We start from the raw sequence: 25643 nt of genomic DNA on the forward strand, positions 1-25643 counted from the left end.
TTTATCTCATTGGTCCAATAGTTAGCCTATGCGCGCCCAGATCACGATGTCCTGGGTTCGAATCCTGAGTCAGGCTATAATAATATAAGATCCTAAGTTTTGCTTTGTTCAGAAATGTTCAGTTAAAATGAAAACTCTAAGTCCGGAGTTAAGAAGTTGGTGGTGTTACACCCTTAGGTTTAGTGCTCAGGAGAGCACGTTAAGCCTTCGATCCCGGTCACAATCATGAACATCTGGATAGTGGTTCATAATTAATTTAACATTATCACCTAAAGCCCAAAGAAATTCCTCAGTGCTTGAAAATGAAAGTTTTCGAACAGAGCGTGTTGCCAGATGACATACGGATCCGAGACTTGATCTCTGACTATGGGCCTTATTACAAGGCTCAAAGCCACTCATCGGGTGATAGAGCGAGCTATACTTGGAGTTTCTCTGCGTGATCGAATCAGGAATGAGGAGATCCGCAGACGAACCAAAGTGACATAGCTCAGCGAGTCGCGAAGCTGAAGTGGCAGTGAAGAGTCGATGGACGTTGGGTTCCCGAAAAGATAGGATATCAAGCGGGTTGCAGGGAGCCGCTGGATTCTGGCAGCTCGAGACCGTTGTGCTTGAAGGCTTCCATGGAAGAGGCCTATGTCCAGCAGTGGACGTATATCGGCTGTTATGGTAAGGTAAGGTAGGCCCTTTTTGTTTCTTCTCTGTCAGTATTCTTCTAAGGCAATGTTGTTTTTCTCTATAAGAACCTTTATGTCCTCAGATCATTTATAGAAGAACCAGTATCGCACCCAAAGTCTAGAACAAAATTGTCTATCGTTTTCCGAGAAATACGAGCTTAGATTTGGTATATATCTTATACTAAACTAAATGATTTTTGGTCGTTTTTTACACCATTCAACTACATAAAAAGGTATTTTTACGGAGTTACAATAAATTTGTTATTTAGATGAGCTTGTGCCTAAAAGAAAATAAGAAAAAAAAATTGCAGAGCTGAGCTGTTAAGTTTTGTGCTTACCAACATTTTTACTTTTGAAAATAGATAAAAAATGTCCATTTATCTCGACTAAAGACCGTAAAACTAACCGATGTATCCTATACAGAGAGCCTGATGAGATGTGATGAGATAAACGAGCCATCAATCACTCGCTTAATCAGATTTAATGTGTATTTGCTCGAATAATGAATAAATTGGCGGCCATTCAAAACTAGTGATATATGGATAGCCGGCATATGTACAAACAATGATTCATTATTTATTATACTACTAGCGAACGCCTGCGACTTCGTCCGCGGGGATTTCAGTTTTTCACAAATTCCGCGAAACAGTGGATTTTTCCGGGATGCTATGTAATGCTTATGTGTTAATCCAGAGTGAAATCTATTTTCATTCCAAATTTCAACCAAATCGCTTCAGTTGCCGTAGCACAAAGGAGGAACAAACATACACACCCACTTACACACAAACTTTTACGTAATCATTATCATTACGACACTATAATACTTTTTTATATGCTTATGTTTAATAAAAACTTTGAACTTATTGAGAGACAATAATTGTTAAATAAAATAATTGTAATTATAATGACCAGCACCGACGTCTTAACGTAAGATCGAAGCTCTCTAAACATGAATTAGAATTTTTATAGAAAGTTCTTAAACGCTCGGTATCATAAAGCTCGACCCAGGACCTCGTCATCCAAAGCCACATAGGCTAACCACTTGTCCACCGAGGCACTTTCGACTTATTGGCTTTAAAACACAATAAACAAGTCCCTCTGACACATATTAACCATTTAAAACGTATATTATCCTCGGCGTAAGGCAAATGGCCCGAAAAATCCAATATGTCACCCCCAGAGCAATATATAAGACACAATGCAACCTTGTCTTCGCTGCAAGAATTAATACCAGCTCGGCCTTGAGTGCGTCGCCGTACAATATCGCGAATATATTGAAATTTTGTCGCCTCTTTGTCAGCGAGAGGCGTTAGAATTTCATTTTGAAGGAAATATAACGATATAGATTCTACGACACAGCGCAGTGGGTAGACAAGTTCCGTCATCACACAATGGTGTGCAATTATTATTAACTAGTGAACCCGGTCAAGCTTTGCTTCGCTCATTACCTGCCCCTATCCTGTTCCTAACTTCCACCGTACCCTTGCCCTACAACCAACCTGACACCAACCACCTTCGGGTAGGGTAGGCACTACTCTACACCTACCCTATCATACCCTACTACACCCTACCCCCACCCTAAGTATCTTATGTCCTTCTCCTGGTTATAAGCTACCTCTCCACCAATTTTTAGCCGAAACGTTCCAGCCGTTCTTGAGTTATAAGTACTGTAACAAACCTGACCTTCTATACATTACATAATCGTATACATGAGCATTTGAAGATAAAGGATGTAAGTCGAAAATATATTTGTTATTTGGGATTTTGTATGACAAATAGTAGATTATTCTCTTACACATATTTACCAGCAAATTCTTTATTGTTCGTCAAACCCTTAATAGCTTTTTAAGCATTTAATAAACTTTTGACTTTCGCACAGTGTAATTTAGGCATAAATTTAGGACAAAAATTAATATTTGAATATTCCATTAGAGTAATTAGTCTCGCTCAAAAATTATTAAGCGCTTAGTGCAATATTGTTATTTATTTATGCGCATAGTGAAAGGGTTTTTTAACATAAATTTTTGCACCTATTAAATATCCAATCAAACTTCTTATAACTGAAAAAGTAATCTAACAATCTCAATAGAATTGTCAGCATATAGTAACTGTGATGGACCTGCCAATGCATAGCTTTAAGCAATGTGTTAAAAAACATTTACTTAGTCGAGGTTACTGATGAGTTCCTTAATGATAAAGACGCTTGGAGGCCGTTGGATCAGCTTCCACCTTCACACAGGTAGAAAAACTATAAGAAATAAATTATAATATTGTATGATTTTTTTATAAGAGCAACTGTTGAGTTTCTTGCCGGTTTCTTCTCTGCAGAACCTGCCTTCCGAACCGGTGGTAGAATCTTTACAAATAGTCAACTGCAGTGTCAAAAGTGCTTGTAAACTGAACCTACTTGAAATAAATGAATTATGATTTTTTTGAAATTTTAATAAAAATATTTAGTATTGGGCGCCAAGTTTTACGAGCACATCAATTACTTTTACAGTTATAAGTTTAAGAATGAACAACATTATTCATTTGATTAAACACGATACTTGTTACATGTATAATATTTCTAAATTCTGTCAAGTTATGTAAATAAAACAAAAAACAAGTACACAGGCGTCATAAGTAGTACACAGACTCGTATGAGAGTCAATTTCGTATGTTTTTTAGGAAATGAGGCTGTACACATCATTTCTCATCTGTTTTGTTAACATAATATACACAAGGTAAAAAAGGCCCGGTAAAGCATCAGTCTGAGGTAAACCAAAAATCGGGTTTCCAAAACTAGGTTTTCCAAATAGGTCAGTGTGTAGCATTAGCTAATGTTACGGTGGAGCCAATCCATCTCCGTGTGTGGATGCTGGCAATATGTTTACGGTTTGAGATTTTCAGTTCGTTTCGTAATCTACCTGATTTGTTTTTGCACTGGATTGTTTTCAAAGTTTTATTTTTGACTTTAAAGTTTTGTTTTACTCTAGCAGACGCCGCGCGGTCTCTCCCGTAGTTCCCGTTCTCGTGATTACACAAAGACAAAAAATAGTCTTACTCAAAACTTTCTGTTTGTAAAGAATTTTCAAAATCTGTTCTGTAGATCCAAAGATTACCCTCTAGAACCTTACAAACTTTTTAATATTAGATCACGCGTATTTAGTTATTTTTTCATTTGTTTAGTCTATTATTTTTGTCGCGTCTTAATAATGCAATAACTGCATTCTGTTTATTACTTACTTAACTTGCTTAGACCGCTATCCTGAACTTTTTTTTTTTTTTAATCAAACTAAACGACCATGTAACAGATAAATTCTCATCCTTCGTCAATAGTAATATTTTCTGGTTGAATATATCTCATTATTTACGTGTATTGTCAATCGAGAGGAGACTCGTGCTCAACAGTAAGCCGAATATGGGTTGATAATGATTAAAATGATAACACATATAATACACATATTCAGTTTGTACTAAAAAAAACAATTGTTGAATACACACAAACTTTTCCAACCGGCAGATACACACAGCTGACGAACAAGTCGTCAACAATTATAACACAAACAGCCGGCCCGCTCCGTGTACTGTACGGTGCCCACACGGCGTGGCCTACTTCTGCTGACCCAGTTCGCACCTGGACCCCGCGCCCCGCATGCCGCACCCCGCACCCCGCGCCCGGTGCAGGACATTGCATAAGTCCACATTATTAAAACTTAATGTTGTGCCTATTTGACGAATTCTGTACCACTGTTACTAATCAGGTACACATAATTGAAAAGTTGGAGGTGCACGACCCAGGCCGAATTCGAACCTACGCCTTCCTAATCGAATGTAGAGAATTTAAGGAACTAAACCACGTGTATCATTCGGCGAAAGAAATAAAAATGAGAAAACTAAACCTGCATACCTGAGAATTTTCCGCATTGGCCAGCGTGGACTATTTGCCTAAACCCTCTCATTCTAAGAGAAGAGCAGTGAGCTGAGCATGGGTTGTTACGATTAGTAATTACAAAAGTTCCAAATCACATCATTTTTGGATTTTATTAACTACTCCAATTGATCATTTGCATTGGCAGTCTTATTTTAATGTTCCACTAACAGTTGAGGTTCTGGTGCAGGGTGGGTTGAACCCACCACGCTGCTCCAATGCGACAGGCTGATAGTTTTAACTTAAAAATAGTTATTACTTACTTGGGACGGCAGCTAGGGGGGTCAAAATATGAAGTCACGATATAAACTATTTATTGCTAGTCGACCCCCCGCTTATTCAAGCCGCGTAAGTAGTTCCCGTTACCATGGAAGAAGGTACCGGGATTGTATAAAAATAGGTATATCTGTGACACTCACAAATAATGCTACCTATTTGTCTACGAATTTTAAATATTAGTTCAGAAGTTCCAGAGATTTCCAATAAACACACAAACTTAATCTCTTTAAAAATATTAATATAGATGAAAGTATTGCTATATTACTTTTACCATGACTAAAATTTTCTACGTTTATTCATCGTATTACAGAAATATAACTATAACACATAATTATGTACCTATTCTGTGCTATCTACAGTAGTGGTAGACCCAGCTGATCGTTCCTTCTACTATCAGTATACAAAAGAAGATGCTATGAAAGGATTTCTGACAATCCAATGGACCTTGTTAAATTTTGCAAAGAATATATACGAGAGCCTTCGAATCAAAGATTTTATTTGTTCCCTGAAAGCATCTAAAAAATGCAAAGGGCTTTTGACGGAGGCCTTGAGAGTTTCCACCTCTTTTCACAGAAAGGGCAGATGCGAGAACGTTTCATTTGAATTTTCCCCAAAACCCTGTTTAGTCAAGGTTGGGTTTCGGTACAAAATAAAGTACCGTACCGTGCACAATATATGGCAGGTTTTTTACTTTAAATTGAATATTATTTTTAACTGGCAGACGCTTGCGATTTGGCCTGAGCGAAAACCTCTGACTTAACTAACTTCAAACGTTACAGAAATTTAAATATCACGTGTCTCAAACGGTGAAGGAAAGACATCGTGAGGAAACCTGCATATCTGAGAATTTTCCTAATTCTCTACATGTGTGAAGTTACATGTTCGAAGAGTCGATGGACGTTGGGGTCCCAAAGTGCTGGAATGGCGACCCCGCACAAGTAAGCGCAGTGTTGGCCGACCCCCACCAGCTGGACTGACGACTGCAGGTGGCTATCGTGATGTTTGGAAGTCCCTACAAAGGGCCTATGCCCTGCAGTGGATGTCCATCGGCTGATATGATGATGATGATGGTTTGAAGTTGCCAATCCGCATTGGGCCACCGTGGTGGAGTAAGGTCTAACCCCTCTATATCTGAAAGGAAACTTGTGCTCAACAATGAGCCGAATATAAGTGGTTAGTGATGACTAACTCCGACGTTTCCAACAATTTACACTTAAGCTTTCCACCATCACCAAAAAGCACATGAAAATTCGATCAGTTGTTTCAAGTTTATCGCCAATAGGCTGATAGACAGATACGATTTTTATTCTGTTTCTATTTGATAATATGTAAACATATTATAAAACTTAAAAAGTAGTGAAAATGCCTTTATTTCTAATTTTCACCTACTGAATTAAAAACACTTTCGCAACGTCAAGTAAGTGTTTCTTTATCGATTTTACTATCAGTCCGTAAAGCAAATTCGACTAAGGCGAATTTAGCCATTTTTAGGAGCCAGCAAGATATAATTAGCAATTGCTCTAGTAAAAGTGCGAATCACGGTCGCGCACCGAGGTTTATGGACAAATTTAAAATTAAGTCTGCATTATTACTTTTCAAAAACTACGAAAGCGTATCGAAGAAAATTTTGCGGCAACGAAAACCTTTAGGAGTTTTAGCTAGACCAATGAATCATATTCATTTTATGGAACTAACAGACGTTTCGTGGTTTCACTCGCGTAGTTCCCGTTTCTGTGAGAATAAGGGGATAAAATATATAGTTTCCATAATGAGGCAAAGATGCAGCTTTGCGATGGTGAAAGAATTTTCAAAATCGGTTTAGTAGTTTTTAAGTTAAATTGTAAAATACAATTAGCTAAGTAATAAAGAATCAAATCTTATCTCTTTATATTGTCAGTTTAGATTATAATGAGACATAGTATGTAGGGCTTAAATTATAAAACAAATTACATTATAACACAATCCATTAGGTTAACCTTTTTTTTAGTTTTTTTCGGGACATTTTTTATCTAGATACGTGCGTGTCTCATCTATATTATTTTACCTAATTCTCTCACGTGCCAATGTTGAGCCTTGTCAACCTTTTCTTACAAATATGTTGATTATAATACAACCCCTCTGTTAAAAGCACAGCTGTAACTCTCAAGGTCTCAAACCAACTCTCGGAAAAGCAAAGTGGCGAGCGTACCTAAATAATTCATAGTTCATACCGTACATTTTCACTTACAAACATGTAAATATGAACAACTCAAGCACAAGTTTGTACAGCCAAGTCAAATTAAAGTTACGTAACTTTCGCAGCAAATGTGTAAACAGTAAACGGACCGACCGCTAGCTTATACACATTTCATGTATATTTTAACTTGAATATATTTTAGAGAGAGATTTTGTATTTCTTACGCAAGCTTCAAGGCGGTAACTTGAAATTTTACTTAACAAATTATGAAAACTAAAAAGTGGCTCAGAAATTGTAATTATATTTTGCTCTAAATTGTTTTGATTACAATCACTGTACGGAGACATCTGGACTGATCTCACTTGTTTTACAAGTCCAATACGATTCTTACTATAAACCTATTTTTTCATTTGTATTTTTGTATTTAAATAAAGCCATTTCTGTAAGAACCACGGGAAAGAAACGTCTGAAAATCCTAAAACTTTTTGATTTAAACGGCTTGAGTTAATACATCAATGGGTTGGAACCGCCCTCACAGTGATCAGAAGGTAGCATCATACGATGTTATTTTTTGATTTTTAGTTTATTTTTGTGATTTTGAAGTCGGTTGATTTTTAAAAAGATTTTATGATATAGATAACATTTTAAAGGCGAGCTCTTGGCTGCAATCATGCTTATGGTAGTAAACGACGATGCAGCCCACTGTGGAACTCGCGTGCCTAGAAGTTGACTAATTCACTCTTGACTTGAAGATATCCATATTATATATAGGTGGTAGGGAAAACGGAAGGTGGAAGTGCATTCTTTAACTTCGCAGTGCGGATCAGTAACGAATACAAAACGCTTCGTGCGAGGCCAAGGGACGTCAACTACTGGATCCAGAAACACTGCATCATTTTCTTAAACATCCCTTTTCTTAAACCAGAGAAGTCCGGCCCTGTACTGGTAGTACACCAATAAAAAGGTCGATGAAGTAACGTGTTACATACTCGTATATGCACTAAGAAAGGTCATAGAAATCCTAAGGAGGGCGATGGCCTCCAAGACTAATCGCAGCCAGTCAATATATATTTGTGTCCTATATTAGATACCTCAAATACTCATCGGTATTTCAATACACCTCACCCAAGATTTTATTTATATTTTTCTCAATAATTTTCTTTCTTTTTATCTCATAAGCCGGTATAAAGAGACAATACCTGAGCATTCAGAAATTCATAATACAATCTCATTTCCATACGCCTGAGCGACGGGTCAAGGACTTGCTATATGGGTTACAAAGAGCCGCACCGACTCAAAACAGGCCTCATTAATGTAAAATCAGTTTCTTACTAAACGTCTGAATCGATAATATGCAACTCTTCCTTATTCGCGTGCAACGAAAATGCGACTGTAATGTTATGGTTGTAAGAAACAATTTGAAACGTGCACGACGCTGTCATTTCCGACTTTTGTATTGTAATTCCTTTTATACCGGGACAAGGTCACGGTAGAGAGGGACGGTTGTATGGGGGAATGTGCTCGGTGTGAAAGGGACGTCGAATGTAGGAATGCAAGGCTGCCGGTTCGAGGTACAGTGACCTGACCTAGTTGGATGTGCAGGGCGCAGGCTACGGTGTAAATATTGATTCAACACAACCTGTTGCGAGGTGGGCTCTCTCGGATCTTTGAAGGCGCTGGGACTTACAGCTCATCTGCTATGAAAAAGGTTGAGAATTAATTAGGACGTGTACAATTGTACATTGTAAGCTTTCTCGCTACGCTTTCAAAATTGGAATACTGTTACTGAGCCTTAAGACCGCTATTGTTTGAAAATACTTTGTCTAGTTCTACCCTCGGAGAATTTGTTTTTGGATTGAATTTAGAAATATACTTTCCTTCAAAACCCATAGAATAGAAACGCCATTGCCTTAGGATTCGATATAAATTCTTGTGTCCTCAGGCTTAGGCTTATCATTACTTCATGCTTCATCATAATCAGCCCACAATTGGTTTATCCCTTTGCAGGAGATAGAAAAATTTGACGACCTCTCTGGCACAGTTGTTAGTACATTTCAAGGTTCTCAACAGACTGAGGCTCTGGGTTCGATTCCCAGCTTTTATATTTTCTTAATTGGCTCAGCTCTAGTCTGGTGATAAACGACAGCATTAGCTAGTTACTGCCGTAGGCAAAGACGTACTTCCAAGGTATTTAGCGTCCCGGTATCACGCCGCGTAGAAACTGACAGAGCTAAGGGTAGAATAAAATTGTAACTCTTCCAACTAAGCCCGCTTCCATCTTAGACTGCATCATCACTTAACATCAGGTGAGATCTGAATAGAAAAAAGGATATGTAACTGAGACTCACCGTGATGCTTCGATGCGGGTTGGGAGGGTTAGGCAGAAAATATTAAATTCTTTAACGTCTATCAATGACAATTATGTTGTATTGCGGGTAGTTTAAACATAAATGTATGCGTGTCAATACGTCAACTAAATGGAGACTGTTACAATACGCGCAGTTAATTGAAAATATTATCGAAAAAATATTATTATGAATGTAATTTTTATGATGTAGGAAAGTCGCACGACTTGTGAAATGTGTTTGGATAGAAATCGTTGTGCTATACGAGCATTGCTATTGTCGGTTAGACAAATCGGTCAAAAATAGGTTCGAGTTCATCAGGGATTGCCTTAACGTGTACTCCGATGCACGGGGCAGTAACTTCACCAACTTCACAAATCTATGCCGAAAATTGATTAGAAGAAAAGCTCAGCTTTTTTGTAAAAGCGCGGGTAAGCTTGCTAAAGTTTTGTTCTGGTTTGTTTTAACGAGTATTTTTTTATTTTTAATACATTTTATACATACTTCAGCTCCTAATACTACTATTTATTCTGTCCTTCAGGTAAGTTGTTTGATTATTTATTCTTTCTTAGAACAGAATACATAATAGCAGTTATAGAACATAGCATTCTAAGAACAGTTAGCTGTAGTCTTCAGTTGTTGGCTACTGCCTTGACATGGTTCTACGAAACACTGACTGCTTTCAAGTCAGTCTTAATTGGGTTCTTGAAACTATTACCGGTCGACGAAGCCAATTTTGCCCAACTGGCTACTCCTATGTACATTACATTATTGAATTTAATACCTGAGTAGGTATGCGCACTTTCCAATTTGCCAAAGTTCTAAGATTATAGGAAGAACTTCTTTAACTTTGAAGATTACGCACAATAATATAACATGGATAACATAACAAACAAAGCAGAAGAAAGGCGAGAGTTTGAGTGAGTGCAAGTAGAAATGCTAGTAACTTCACACCGAGAGTTCTAGAAAATCCATAGTTCCTACGGGATTTGTGAAAAATAGAATTTTTCGCGTCTGCTATAAGTTTGACAGCTGTATATACTTGTTCTGAGAAGAGACTCGAGACCAGCAGTGAGTCGAATATGGGTTGATATCTCAGACTAATTAGATAAAGACCTGCCTCGCAAAACATTATTTTTCTGTCAAAGTATATGATCAACGATCTTATGCGATTATAAACACGGTCTCTATAGAATCGATGTTTCATAGTTTACAATCGTGTCCGTCAGTTAAAAACCTTCGTAAAAATACCTTTTTGTGTAGTTAAATGGTGTAAAAAAACGAACAAAACTGCTAGTTTAGTATAAGATATGTATGAAATCTAAGCTCGTTTTCCTTAGAAAATGGCAGAAAATTTTGTCTGTGAATTTGGGTGCGATACTAGTCCTTATGTATTTAGTCTGAGGTTGATATAGATGATGATGATGATATGCTTGTTACAGCTTGGGTGCTCGGCTGGCTGATGTGCAAGACGGTGCCCTACGTCCAGGGCCTGTCGGTCGCCGCATCGGTCTACAGCCTGGTCGCCGTGTCGCTTGATAGGTAAGTGTTACCGGTTGTTGGAAATTGTACGAAGTCTGGGCTACATAGTAGTGGAGGGATGAATGGGATGATGAAGGGCAATTGCCTCGGGGGTGTATGCCTAGGGTCACGATTTTTTTATTATGAAAAAATCGGTTAATCCAAACGTGCATAATACGTGCCTCATAAAGCTTTAGCACATTAGAACAAAAAAATGCCTCCTCAAAGCCTGCAGATGTTCGACGGGCACGGTTAGCAATTTTTTCTCATGTGTTCCTTTTGAAGTATATTAGAAAAAAGTAGTTCGTAATCTGTATTATCCATTATCAAAAGTGGTAGTTTGTCGATTTTTGGCGGTCTTCGAGGCACAGTGGTGTGCGCAGTGTATTTACAAGATGGAGGTCCTGAGTTCGATCCCTGGCTGGACCGATTGAGATTTTCTTAATCGGTCCAGGTCTGGCTGTTGGTAAAATCGCTAAGCGATTTAGTGTTCCGGTACAATGTCGTGTAGAAACGAAAAGAGGTGTGGATTGTTACCTATCTTACTCCTAACAAGTTAGCCCGCTTCCATCTAAGTTGCATCATCACTTACCATCAGGTGGGATTGCAAATAGGGAGAGTCAGCGTGAGGTAATGCCAAGCGGTTCCGCGCTGACCACAGGTTATTTTTAGTCCGTGCAAGTCGGACATGCCCTGCCGACTAGCCGGCAGAAGTACGGAGGGATTTTTTTCCTCCCCGACAAAAAAAAATAGGGAGGGTCAGCCCTGGGCGGCGAGTTTTCAGTCGGCCCCGGGCGACAGAAACCTGCGCTGACTGAGAAGTCTGGAGAAGCTATAGTCATTGTGAGAAGATGTTCTCACAATGACTATAGCTTTTGGTTGACCCCTAACCTAACAAGCAAGTATTTTGATACATTTTAATTCAAATTTTTTAAACATTTTGTGCACGTTTTAGCACAGATAAATACAAAAGAAAGAACGTTATTTTGTTACCCTCTCAAACATAATAGCAGGCGGCTATTACAGAGCTTAGAGCAAAGCTAATTAGTGCCCTCCAACCTGTACCCATGTTGGTCTTGACCTCGAGTTACGTTCAAAATTTGGAATTTTGGTCGGGTGGTAATTTTTGGCAAAAGAGCCAACTGCTCACTCGGGCCTTTAATTGGAGAGGTGCTTTATTTATGTGGATGTAATATTTAAGTGGGGTTAGCGCGCTCGTGCGGGCTTTCAGGGAACCGTGTTTGTACATTTTCCAAATACGCGACTAGATTTATGTATTATTTAGCTATTTGTCCTCTTTTCATTTACTGATTTCTAATATGGAGAGAGACTTCAAAACGATTGTAAGCATATAGGTGTCATCTTATAACTAATTAAGATTGTAGAGGGTTAACTTGTACATAAGCCGTTTCAATGAATACGTCAATACATATAAATCAAATTGAAGTGTCAGTCTGTGATTTCAAAATAACTATATTTTCTTAAGTGCTTAGGTAATAGGTATATTATTTACACAATACGAAAAACTTTTTTACTGTCGTCTGGTTGGTAAATTTTTAATCATGCTAAAAATAGGAATGTTTTATATGATAGGATCAAAATTATAATAAATATAGCCTTAGAAAGTGCTACCGATCAAAACAAAAGCCTCCCTAATTTCCCTGAAAACCCCATTGATAAATTTTTGGCACGCAAGGCCTTCGGTATGCCTCAATCGCATTATGGGGTTTTTATTAAAATGGCGCCCATCGGCAGGTCAAGGTACCTGTGGGAACCGGGACAGCCTTGGCGGCTCCGGTGTACAGATTTGTCATGAAGACGGAAGCCTTTGCGTTACATTGATAAGGGAAAAGTTTGCATAGGACTCGTGTCTTACAAGGTAGGATTCACGCGCCTTTTATTAATGTAAGAGCAATTTTCATCTGACTCTTTTGGTATTACCTATGTAAATAGCAATATAACTTTTTGCAATACTGTACTTATAAAGTTTGAATCAATAAATATCAAATCAATTTTAAAATTTGTTACGAATGCGATGCTTGATGCAATATGCATGCACAGTAATTTAATTACAGGTATGCGCATTATAACGAAGTAAAGTTTGTGTTAACATTTGAGGTAATTTCTAGATTTACTAAATCGATTTTGAAAATTATTTTAGAACTAGCACACTTCACTATAGTATGATTATTTTACTGACTGGAATTAAATTCTCCGCCTATAAAAGTTCCAATTAGCATACGGGGATAAAATATAGCCTTTGTTACTCTCCAATAATGTAGCTTTTTACTGGTGATAGATTTTTTCAAACCAGTCTAGTAGTTTTTCAGTTTATTAGTCCATACCAAAATACAAATCTTTCCTTTTTTAACATCAGTGTAGATAATCACATGTGCTTAACGACCTAAAAAGTTCAATTACAAGTAGTTTACGTCCAATTAGCAAGCAACTTTCAAAATTAAGACTTTCGTGCTGGAATCACAGAGCAAAACGTGAAGTAGGTATATCTCTATAACCTCACCTCATAAACAGATTCAAAATACGCGCGGAATTCAAACAAGTTAGTGAATGTAATGAAAATTTGTCTACGTGCCTGGAATTAATTCCAGCATCCCTAGAGATTTACTCTCTGCAGTGCATTAAGCTATTCAAGTGAATATTTCCACGGTCTGAATGGATTCCATGCACGAGAATTGAATAGATAGTAATTCTATGGATGAAAAATATATAACAGTATACTTTTAGAAATATTAGAACATATTTTAGGTAGATTACTGTAATTGTTGCTTCTTTGTTGATCGTATGTTTAGATTTGTCTGATTATAAATTACTAGCTGACGCCGCGCGGTTTCACTCGCGTGGTTCCTGTTCCCGTAGGAATACAGAGATAATATATAGCCTATAGCCTTTCTCGATAAATAGGCTATCTAACTCCGAAATATTTTTTCAAATCGGACCAGTAGTTCCTGAGATTAGCGTGTTCAAACAAACAAACTCTTTAGCTTTTTAATATTAATATAGATAATTATATTATAAGATGTGCTCTGCGTTTTAAAATGCATAGATGCGTCTTATGTGAGAATATTGAGATAGAATTAGACTGTGCCACACCAAACTATAATCTCTCACTGTGACAAATTTCATCTAGATTAGTCTAGCCGTTTTGGTGCGACATATAACGTCCATTCACTACCATTTATTACAGGATGCCCGCTTTATTTACTGTACATTCCGTTTTTTAAAAATCCAACGGATCTATTGAATTTTCCAGGACGCAAAGTAGTCCTAGGTACCCCTATAATCTATCTCCATTCCAAGTTTTAGCTGAATCGGTTCAAAAGCTGCACCATGAAGGAGTAACAATCATGCATAGTTAACTCAAATTTACTTTAGATTTTATATCGTTAGTATTAAATGTAAGTCACATTAGCAAGGTAAAACTTTAAAACAGTAAAGCTGTCATTAATGCCGACAAAATAGTAATATCTGCTCACGTTGTGAGCTACAAAAACTGTAAAAGTAAACTTTAATGTGACTTAATGGACATGAAAGAACTGCGTTTCATTTTATATCTGTTGGAAGCACACTTTTAATTAAATTCATAACACACGTCGGCCGTTAGTTCACTCAGTAACAGTGTAGTCACGTATGTAATTAAATGGTTCTCTAGGAATATCGTTTACCTTTAATTGTGACATATTTAGTGTTTTAGTAAATCGTGAAATGCTCTAAAGGGCGTTGGCCTGAATATACAAATCCACCTAACCAGTGATGATAAAATGCACTAACAAATGTAATAAATCTTTAGGGTAGGAAGTCCTTAGGTGACCTAACTTAAGGACTAATTACGAAGCTGAACGAATTTTTCACCACTAGTCAAAAGCTTTGTAACTGCCCGTCAAAGGATCTAGGTAAAGATTAGCTAGATTATTTTATGTAAGCTTGTTGTTCCTACTGTAATATGCGCCTCCAGAACTTTTTAAAACTGTTCCAAAGTTCTCAAAAGGGTTCCCTGTCTAAGCTGTAGCGATAACCTTCCCATTGAGGAAGTGTGGAGCTTTCTAATTTACGTAAAAATACCCGTTGGTTGTCTTAAACTGGCTGATTTTATATATTTTTTTTTATTTTGTTCAAAAATAAATATTATTGTTTAGTTAGTGTAAATAATTGTAAATAAAACAAACCATGTAATGTAAGTGGCTAATGCACGCATTTTTTTAATGATTCAATAAAAACCCAAGTGAACACTAGGCGCCTGTCAAATCTTCATAGCATTTTACACGATTGAAATCTTTAGAGTTCATTTATCTGTCTAATAAATCGTAATTCTCACTCCAATTAGAACACCCGCGTTCGCGCTCACAGTTAAACTGCTGACACAGCGCTACCGTCCGCGTTTCTTACCGGCCTCGCCGCGCGAGTTACGATGGCCTACATTATTTGTTGCGTAAGGCGTAATAAATAAGTGATATAAACAATAATTTATTTACACTAGTATTATTAAATACTAGTAATATACTGAGAATGCGATGTCTTTTAACCCGGCTAACCCCCGGCGCTCCCCGGTTCCCGGACCAGGCAGTGTGACCGACGACTCTCTAGGAGAGAGTTCTCAGGACGCTGCCGAAGTTCATGCTACTGGAAACAGAAAATATGTGCAACAAGTCTTACATTCAAGTTTCTTCCAACGTGTACCTAGTTCGGTGAGTAATGTTGAAGAATCTCGTATCGTTGGCGAAAAAGCTGCACAAAATATAAAAACAGACAAATCAAACTACAAAAAACGTCCTATGACCAGCCCTACCAACAATTTCAATGTACAAAAACAGACCAAGTTTAATAGTAACTGGCTAAGTCAACCAATTCAAACCTCCAACTCTTTTGAAGAGTTGGATTTGGACGCTGAAGACAAAGAATCAGCTGTGCCAGCTGAGAAAATATCAAGGCCCCCTCCAATATTTGTGGATGGAGTAGAAAATATCACACCTTTAAAACAGCTTCTAGACCAATATGCAAGTAAAAATTATGAGCTAAAAATATTAAGCGGTAATAGAGTAAAAATTCTATTCAAAACTCAAGAAGTCTACAGGGAAGTAGAGAAACAGCTGGATACGAGAGGTACAGATTACTACACATATAAACCTAAACAAGAACGATCATTTAGGGTAGTCCTAAAGAAGATGCACCCTTCCACTGACTTGGAAGAAATAAAGGCAGCTCTGCTAGATCTTGGACACAAAACAGTTAATATCTGGAATATAAAACAAAGAATATCTAAGAAACCACTTTACATGTTCATAGTGGAACTATCTCCACAACAAAACAATAAAGAAATATACGACGTCAAAAGCCTTCTAAACTGTCGGATAACATTTGAACCTCCAAGACCAACCCGTCACATTCCACAGTGTGCTAACTGTCAAAACTATGGACATACCAAAGCATATTGTCACCGCAAGCCCAAGTGCATAAAATGTGCTGGGAATCACGCCTCAAAAGACTGCTTACGCAAAGAACGATCAGACTCAGTCAAGTGTGTATTATGTGGTGGAAATCACCCGGCAAATTACAAGGGATGCAGTGTCTATAAAGAACTACAGAAGCAGAAATATCCTCCTCTACGCCCTAAAAAACCTGCTACAGAATCAGGGCAGCCTAAAATACCAATCAATCCAATAACGCTGAGACAACAACAGCAAATGCCTGAAACGAGCTACGCAGATATCCTTAAAAACAAATCACAACCAAAAAATTATTCTAATATCCAAGAATCTTCCGATAATCCAAATGATATTAATAATGTAATAAATATGTTCAATCAAATCATGAATCAATTATGCACCGTGACAAATCTACTCACCAATTTAATGACAGTCTTGTGTCAAAATTCGAGCAACTCAAAATAGTCTTATGGAACGCAAATGGCCTGTCACACCATTCTTTAGAAGTTAAACTATTTTTAGAAACAAATGGCGTCGATATACTATTAGTATCGGAAACCCACTTCACACAAAAGAGCTACTTTAAAATCCCGAACTACAAGTTATACCATACAATGCACCCAGATGGCACAGCTCACGGTGGTTCCGCTATTTTAATAAAAGATAAAATCAAACACTACGCTACAAACTCGTACAGTACTGAAGAAATACAGGCGACTAGCATAATAATTAGTGACTCTAAGGATCAGCTCAATATAACAGCAGTATACATACCACCAAAACATAATTTAAAGGAAAGAGATTATTCCAATTTTCTTCAAACACTTGGTCACCGATTTATCGCGGGTGGAGATTATAATGCGAAACACACAGATTGGGGCTCAAGACTTACAACATCAAAGGGTAGGGAATTGCTGAAATCGATCAAGAGACTACAACTCGCCTTTTCGTCTACAGGTGAACCAACTTACTGGCCTGCTGATCCAAAAAAGAAACCTGATTTAGTTGACTTCGTAATCACAAAAGGAGTACCTGGCTCTAATGTAAGATGCTTTTCCTGTTACGATTTAACCTCTGACCACTCTCCTGTGATTGTGCTGTTAAGCTGTAAATTTTTACAAAATATAAGAACTTGTAAGCTGCATACGAAACAAACAAACTGGACAAACTTCAGAGAGATAGTAGAAAATTCACTTGATTGCGGAATACCTCTGACCTCTGATTCTGAAGTTATTCAGGCAGTGGAATTATTCAATAACTGCATTCAACAAGCAGCATGGTCATCTACTCCCGACCTCACAACATACACAGAAGACATGTACTTCTATCCAAAGTCCATTCTCGAACTAATAAAGAAGAAGCGCCAGGCTAGAAAAACATGGCAGTCTACAAAGTACCCACCAGATAAATTCAAATTCAATCAGCTCGCTTCACAATTAAAGGACGCACTCGCGGGTTTTGTTAATCGCGATGTTGGTATGTATCTGCGAAACCTTGATGCTACACAAGCTACAGACTATTCCCTCTGGAAAGCAACAAAAAAATTGAAAAGACCAATTGTTCATCAATCTCCTATAAAAAAAGCTGACGGCAGCTGGGCCCAATGTGACCAAGATAAAAGCGTAACTTTTGCGAAACATTTATCTGGAGTATTTACAGCTCATGAGGGCTTCTGTTCAACTAAAGAAGCAACAGTAACTGAACTCCTGAACACACCCCACCAATTGGATCTGCCTATTAAGAAATTCAAAAAATCAGAAGTAAAGGCGGCTATCATGAGTCTTAAAATCCATAAAGCCCCAGGTTATGACCTCATCACGGCAAAAGCTCTAAGAGAACTACCAACCAAGGGATTAACTTTCTTAACACAGCTCTACAACTCTATCCTTTATAGAAACTTTGTTCCACCACAATGGAAAGTGGCAGAAATAATTCTAGTTCCGAAACCAGGTAAAGATCCCACAGATGTTAAATCTTATCGTCCTATCAGCCTCTTACCTCTTCTCTCTAAAGTCATGGAAAAACTATTCATAAAGAGGTTAATGGTAAAACTGATTGAAATCAATCTTATCCCAGAGCACCAGTTCGGATTCAGGGAAGGACACGGGACAATAGAGCAAGTACACAGACTAGTAGAGCAAATCAATAATGCTCTAGAACAGAAACTGTATATTTCAGCAGTATTTTTGGACATATCACAGGCGTTCGACAGAGTATGGCATGATGGACTCCTTTACAAAGTACACCTAAATCTACCTATCAACTATTTCAAGTTTGTAAAGTCTTACCTTGAGGAAAGGTATTTCTACGTAAAACATGGTGATAGCATGACTGAACTTTTCAAGATTAAAGCAGGAGTCCCTCAGGGCAGCATTATGGGCCCCTTACTGTATTTGATCTACACCTATGATCTTCCGAATGCAGATAATGTGGTCACCGGCACATATGCCGACGACACAGCCATTTTAGCAGCTGATGCAACTGCATCTGGAGCTTCTCTTAAACTCCAAGGAACTTTGAACTGTCTATCGAAATGGTTAAAGGACTGGAGAATAAAAGCAAACGAATCGAAGTCCGTACATGTGACTTTCACACTAAGGCGCGATACATGTCCCGAAGTGGAACTCAATCAAGTTAAGATCCCTCAGTCAGAGAATGTGAGATACTTAGGTATATATCTGGACAGACGGCTAACCTGGACGAAACACATCTTCACGAAAAGAAAAGCCCTTGGCCAACAAGTGAGAAAGATGTATTGGCTTTTAAATCGAAAGTCCCAACTATCGCTGGAAAATAAGATTTTATTATACAAAGTCATACTTAAACCGGTATGGACGTACGGAGTGCAACTTTGGGGTACAGCATCAAACTCGAATTTAGAAATTCTGCAACGGTTCCAGTCAAAAATGCTGCGCATGATTACCAATGCTCCTTGGTACTTCAAAAATGATCGCCTGCATCGTGAACTAAAAATTAAGACTATAAAGACAGAAGTTGCACACTCACTGAAAACATACCAAATGCGTATTCGTAAACATCCAAATCAACTTGCAAGGAACCTAATGATGAAGAAACCTGGTACAACTTTCAAAAGGCTCAAGAGACGAGCACCACAAGATGTCATGAAATAGACACTACATTATTATATATGGGCAAATCACTGGATTTTGCACCTAACACGCCTTAATATAAATACTTAAAATCCCGCTGAATGTCTCAAGACAGATTGCAGGAATATTGAGAGATTAAAAAAAAAAAAAAAAAAATTTATCTGTCGGCCAAAAAGCTTATTTTCTGTTACTAGATTTGTTTCACTATAATACTGAGAAGTAGCAAAACTTCTTTGGATACATTTCATAAACAGGATGATTATTGTATACAGTCACAGTTTATATATATAGTAAAAGTTTTCGCTTCACTTAACTCTTCTTTTTAATTAACTGGAAAATTGACGCAGTCATATCAAAGTTCGAAACTATATTTTCGTAATTTTTTCACGAAAATAACTAGAAATTTATGGATTTCTTTCAATCTAAGTATTTTGTAAAAAGCTGTGAAACCGAAACTTATAATTTTCAATTTTGGGTAGGGAACCCTAAAAAGATAATTAAACAAGACGACTCTAAGAAAAATACGACAGAAACCGCCAGAAGCGTTTTTGTAAGACACTGAAATAACAAAGCAGGAAAATTGCCGCGGAAGCCTCCAAAAAGAATTCTATTTTCTCTCGTATCACCCACGTTCCACATCGTTCTTTTGACCCAAATATATCCAAAATTGCCTTTTAATTTCCATACGCAAACACTTATCAGGGTTCGTTAATGTGGGGACTTTCTTAGGAACGTAATTGTACCTTTGCTTGGCCTTGACTTTGACAAAAGATTGAAGATTGTACGAACACAAAAATATACCTACTGTATCATATGTGTTACCTACTTAAAATGCGAAAGTGATTTTACGTGTATATTTTAAGGCCCATATCGTTACCAATATACCACCAGCCTATTTTATCGATTAACTCCAGGATCAAGCCCCTTCACTTAGAAATGGGAAATTAAGCTTATACCCACCACGTTGCTCTTGGCGAGCTTGACGTTTGATTTTGTGCCTACGACTATAAGATGTTAATGATAATGACCAGTTTATGACATGCTCTCTGAGGCAGGACTAACATCGACTTCCTAACTAGAGGCTAAAAAATTTGATTTAAAAAAGACTTAATGTTTCAAGTTCAACACAGGATTCAAATCCAGGACTTAAATTAATTGTGGTATAAGTGACCATGACAATAGACCAACGGGCGGGAATCAAACCTGGGTGTCGAGTCTCCATATCCGTAGAGCTAATGAGGTTTCCGAGAGAGACTTTCTTTAATAATTTTACTATTGTTCAAGGTCATTGGCATCAGTAGCTCTCTCAACAGATTATCATGAATGGACAATGCTATAAAGTGTATTAAAGAACGATAAAACTTATATAAAACCATCTTCAAGAACAATTTCATTTTATTGCCTTTGTGAAAAACATAAACTTTAAAACCTCCGATACTTGCACTTTATTAAAATTTAAGTTGAATTTGGATTTTTCGCTTATGTGCAGTTTATAATTATTAGAGAAAACTTTTTAAGTATTGTGAGTAATTTTCTGGTAAAAGATTTATGCTATTTTATTAGAATGTTCTTTAAATTTTCTACACGAACGAAGTCGCGGGCACCTGCTATGTCGTTGTGTGATAGCATGAAGTATAGTATATTACGAGTAATTAAGTTAATTAATGTCATTATATTGAAGTGTGTCTTTCACCCCTCCGCATCACTTGTCCTGCATGCGTGATGCGTGCACTTCATACATGCAAAAATCCAGTGCCTACTCTGAAGATTTTTTTCAAACCCATTATACCAAAAACCAAATTATACCAAAACGAAAATTCCTTCTCCAATGAAGAAGAAAGAAGGAATTTTCCTTTTGGTATAATTTGTACAAAATGCCTACCCTAATAAAACCTCATGCACGCCACTGCCTGCACACTCGCACCATACTCGTACCATGCTGGTGCTCCTCAATTTTGCTGTCACTGGCCCTCTTACAAACTTACTCTTTTAACTCATTGCTTACTTAACCATTCTTGTCACATCACACATCTATCTCATTAAACGCATATTTTTATAGCATGCGTTTACCACCCAACACTAATCTTACAATACGATTGTTTTGTATACTTTACCTTAGATTAATATTCCGGGTGATAAATCATTCATCACATTAGGCCCAAGATATCAGCTGAGATTTATCTCTCATGCACCGCGCCCTACTTCGTATTCCGGGCGATGCCGATGTCATTGACATAGGCGTTCATTTATTAAGACTAGCGATTCACTCCGGCTTCATGCGGGTAGCAGACATACACTTACTAAATAAAAAAAAAAATAAAAAAGCCATTTATTTCTTACAGAAGTACTAGTTTACAAAGTTTGATTAAGATAAGTTTAGTTTAGTTGTGTTAGTATTAAAAAGTAGATGATTATTATTTAGTAGTTAATGATTTTAGTTTTTTTTTTAAACTAAAAAAAACTAAAAAAGAAATAAACTAAAATCACACCTACGTAAAACTTTAAATTATTTGCGCAGACTGTCGAAGAAGAGTATAACTCGCTTTATTGTTAATACTAACAGACGCTTCTCGGTTACACTTTCGTGGTTTGTCCTGTAGGAATACAGGGACAAAGTATAGCCTATAGCACTCGGGGATAGTGTAGCTTCCCAACAGTGAAACAATTTTTCAAATCGGTTCAGTAGTTTCAGAGCCTATTCAAAACATACAGCCAATCAAATCTTTCTTCTTTATATTATTAGTATAGATATAGATTAATAGACACCCGCTACTACGTCAATAAGAAGATCGATCTATCTAGACAGTAGTTCAGTCATTTTTGAGTTTGTCACGAATAGACAGACAGAGAAACGTGTTTTGTTTGACCGGGCTGCGATGTTCTACTAGCGGACCCACGTGGTACATAGGTTGATAGGATTAAATTTTCTGAAATCTCCTCTTTGTAAGGCCTGAACATATAACTTCTCTCACTTCCTGTAACGGCTCTCATTTTAGAGAAATCTTAACCTCAGTTTTTTCTGATTAATGTTATGAAAGAAAAACTACAAGATTTATAAAAAAAATATATATTTATTATCACAATAATATCACAACATCCCCAATCGATTTAATGGTGCACAGCAATGATGGGCGCATGTTTGACCACGGGCACGACATGCTTGACCACGGGGACCACGGGCGCGTGGACAATGGGCGCGTGAACCAAGGGCGCGTGAACTATAGGCGCCGGGTGCACCACTGCGGAGTGAGACACCACGGGGTGCGCCACTACCGGGGCTACGTGGTGCGCCACCACAGGGTGCGCTACTGGCACTACGGGTGCGATTAATCCACAGTGCGCGAAGGCCACGACGGCGAGAAGGATTGCCTGTAACAGAACAAAATTAATTTGTATGTGATTTAACGGAATTTTATATACAATTCTCTCCAATTGTATAATAATGTACCTAACTTTTAGACTTAATTTCAATAATTATTTTATAGAATATTTACAAATATTATAAAGCTGAAGAGTTTGTTTGTTTGTTTGGTTTGGTTGAACACGCTAATCTCAGGAACTACTGGTCCGATTTGAAAAATTCTTTCGGTGTTAAATAGCCCATTTATTGAGAAAGGAGGAGGTAGGTTAAACGGGAGCCACGCGGGTAAAACCGCGCGACGTCAGTTAGTAATAAATAATTAGGCAAGAAGCTATTCGTAGTGTTGTGAGTGGACAGAAAACCAACGGCCATGAATCGAACCTTAGATCTCTCGGCTTAAACTCCAGTTTCCCACTTCTAGAAGGGGAAGCTCGCCCATAGTGGGCCATTGAAAATAGACTTATAATGATACCTATACTAAACCACGTCCTGACCCAGATATCTTAAAAGAAAATAAAACAAATTACGCGCTTAGCACAGAAATATCTCTCAGTTCTTGGAACAAAATTGGTCGTTACCGAAAATTGAATACGATTATTGTTTCAATATTTGTTTAACCCAAAACCTACAATGATCCGTGGCAGTGAATATTATGTTTTTAATTAATTTGTAATTTATTCCGCCTAAATTCTAAGTAGTTCAATATTTTCTCTGTTATAGGGGTAAGAAAGATTCTTAGGCGTAGTAATTATGCTTACATATGAGCCAATGGTCATGCTGCATGGTAATCGTCTAATTCTACTTGTATCTCGACGATTCAAATCGTCAATACATCAAGTGACAGTGATTTCTCGTGAAATGACGTTCCAATAACGGTATTTGGTTGACTCACTTGAGAATTAAAAAATAATATTTTCTGAATAATGATAATTTTAGTATACGAGTAACTGCTGAGTTTCTTGCCGGTCCTTCTTAGTGGATCCTTCGGAACCGGTAGATGAGTCACTAAAGACAAACTTGTAATTCTCAAAAAAACCCTGCTTGAATTAAATTTAGTTAAACCTTCAGTTTTATACTTGTAGGTCTTTTATATCTTCTAGAGCCAAAGGCCAGCCATACTTTCTATAGAGGGGATATTATTAAGACTTAGAACGTTGCTCTAAAGGCGAGTATGGTTGTAAGGTGATAATATTTGACGATCTTATTCTAATGTTAATGATTTTTACATATACAACTTATGATATATGGCTTAACGTGCCCTTTACATCTCAAATCCTGAATGAGAATTTATTGGGGAAAAAACTCAACCGATAACTCAACCGATGACTTGAACCTAGGCTCTCACGATCTGAAGTCACATAGAATTAAATAAAAAAGTAAACTTTAATAATATAAATCTTACCAGCTTGATCATTTTGTATAAATGAAGGAAACGGTACAGTTGGAGGAAGTCGAGTCACTTATGTATACAACGGTTAGGTCCTAGCCCTTTTATAGGTCTTAGGCTTTATTCTCTAGGCTAAATATCTGTAATAAATCCTTACTCTGTTGTTAGGCAACGCGCAACCTGAGTGTGAGACTAAAACGATACGTACAGGGTGATTTTTTAAATTACTTTAATTCTAATTGCCAATTATTTTTATGATAATGTCGTTATTGGTTTTGTATTGAGCACAATATTTTTTAATTAAGTAGGTATTCGAGTGAACTCAAAAGTGTAAGTGCCTTTTAATTAAAATACATAATGTGTAATAAAATAAATATTAAGCCTTAAAATATTTCATATTTCTGTTCAATTGATTTTAAATTAATAATGGTCTAAGTTTGAGCAATACCTACATAATATTTTGTGGTTCGGTCTCAGTTTTCTTTATGTAATTATAGGTATTTATTGTTCTAAAAATTATCCTTCAGAAGTCCAAGTTTCCATACCATTACACAATTTGTAACATTTACAATGGTGAGCAGGTAACTTTTTAATTCTGGAAATTTAATACGAAATTCGTGCAAACGGAGACTTAATTAAAGTTTAATTAAACTTTTTATTCGTAATCCGGTTCTCAGTAGATATCTGTTGGATGAGAAACAACAAACTTTTCCTTTTGAAAGTCAGCTAAGAAGATTAAAAACTCTTATCGCCTTTGGTATGTTTGTGAATTTTTCCTGAGATTGTTATTTTGAAGGAAATAACTGGAGTTGGCGGTATTATTACGTAAAGACTGCTTTTTGAAGAGCAAGCTTCGTGTGCACGAAAGTGAAAAAGATTGAGGTTAAGTCAATATTTATATAAGACAGTAATACAAAATACCTTTAATTAAAATATAAGAAATGTGAACGGAGTCGTGCGCGTACTTTAGTCCTTCATAAATGATTTTTATTTTTCATAAATTTATTTGGAGTCTGCTAAAGAAATAATCTCGTAATTTTATACATGCATGTATTTTAAAAAATATTTTATAGCGAGGGCATCCAGATTTATCTAGTAAATACGTAGCAACAATCTGGTAAGCGAGGCGATGGTCTATGTATCAATAAAGCATTTTACGCCGAAGTTTTTCCACCTTTGCTCCATCCATCAGGGTCGTAATGTCTATATTTTTCGTTATCAAGCAAGAACAACATCGACGTGTCTAGCGATATGAATTCTTACGCTTTATAGTATTTTCTAGACAGATTTATGCACAAAACTGTTGTCTAGTAAGCTAAATCGGTTTTTTGATAAACACAATCTTTTTACACAATAATTTGGAAAAAATATAAAATCCTCTATTTCTCAAGAAATTCAATTTTACACTGGTATGAGTTATAAAGTTTATTTTATTT

At 37.0% G+C, this 25643-nt stretch overlaps 2 protein-coding genes across 2 annotated transcripts in view; one reads left to right on the top strand and one right to left on the bottom strand.

Moving 5' to 3' along the window:
• LOC112046970 (neuropeptide SIFamide receptor-like) overlaps nucleotides 1-25643 on the top strand; it is a 132793-nt gene that overhangs the window by 57572 nt on the left and 49578 nt on the right. Inside the window, exon 2 of the mRNA XM_024083846.2 lies at nucleotides 10830-10929. Within this exon, the coding sequence (XP_023939614.2) occupies nucleotides 10830-10929 (100 nt within the window). The remainder of the gene's footprint in view (nucleotides 1-10829; nucleotides 10930-25643) is intronic.
• LOC112046995 (A-kinase anchor protein 14) lies at nucleotides 22517-24351 on the bottom strand. Its single transcript, XM_024083879.2, has 2 exons — nucleotides 24223-24351; nucleotides 22517-22828 (listed from the first exon to the last, which is right to left on the bottom strand). The coding sequence occupies exons 1-2, from the start codon at nucleotides 24232-24234 to the stop codon at nucleotides 22568-22570; spliced, it is 273 nt and encodes a 90-aa protein (XP_023939647.1). The 5' UTR covers nucleotides 24235-24351; the 3' UTR covers nucleotides 22517-22567.

The sequence above is a fragment of the Bicyclus anynana genome, chromosome 10 (genome assembly GCF_947172395.1).
Source record: "Bicyclus anynana chromosome 10, ilBicAnyn1.1, whole genome shotgun sequence".
Classification (NCBI taxonomy): domain Eukaryota; kingdom Metazoa; phylum Arthropoda; class Insecta; order Lepidoptera; family Nymphalidae; genus Bicyclus; species Bicyclus anynana.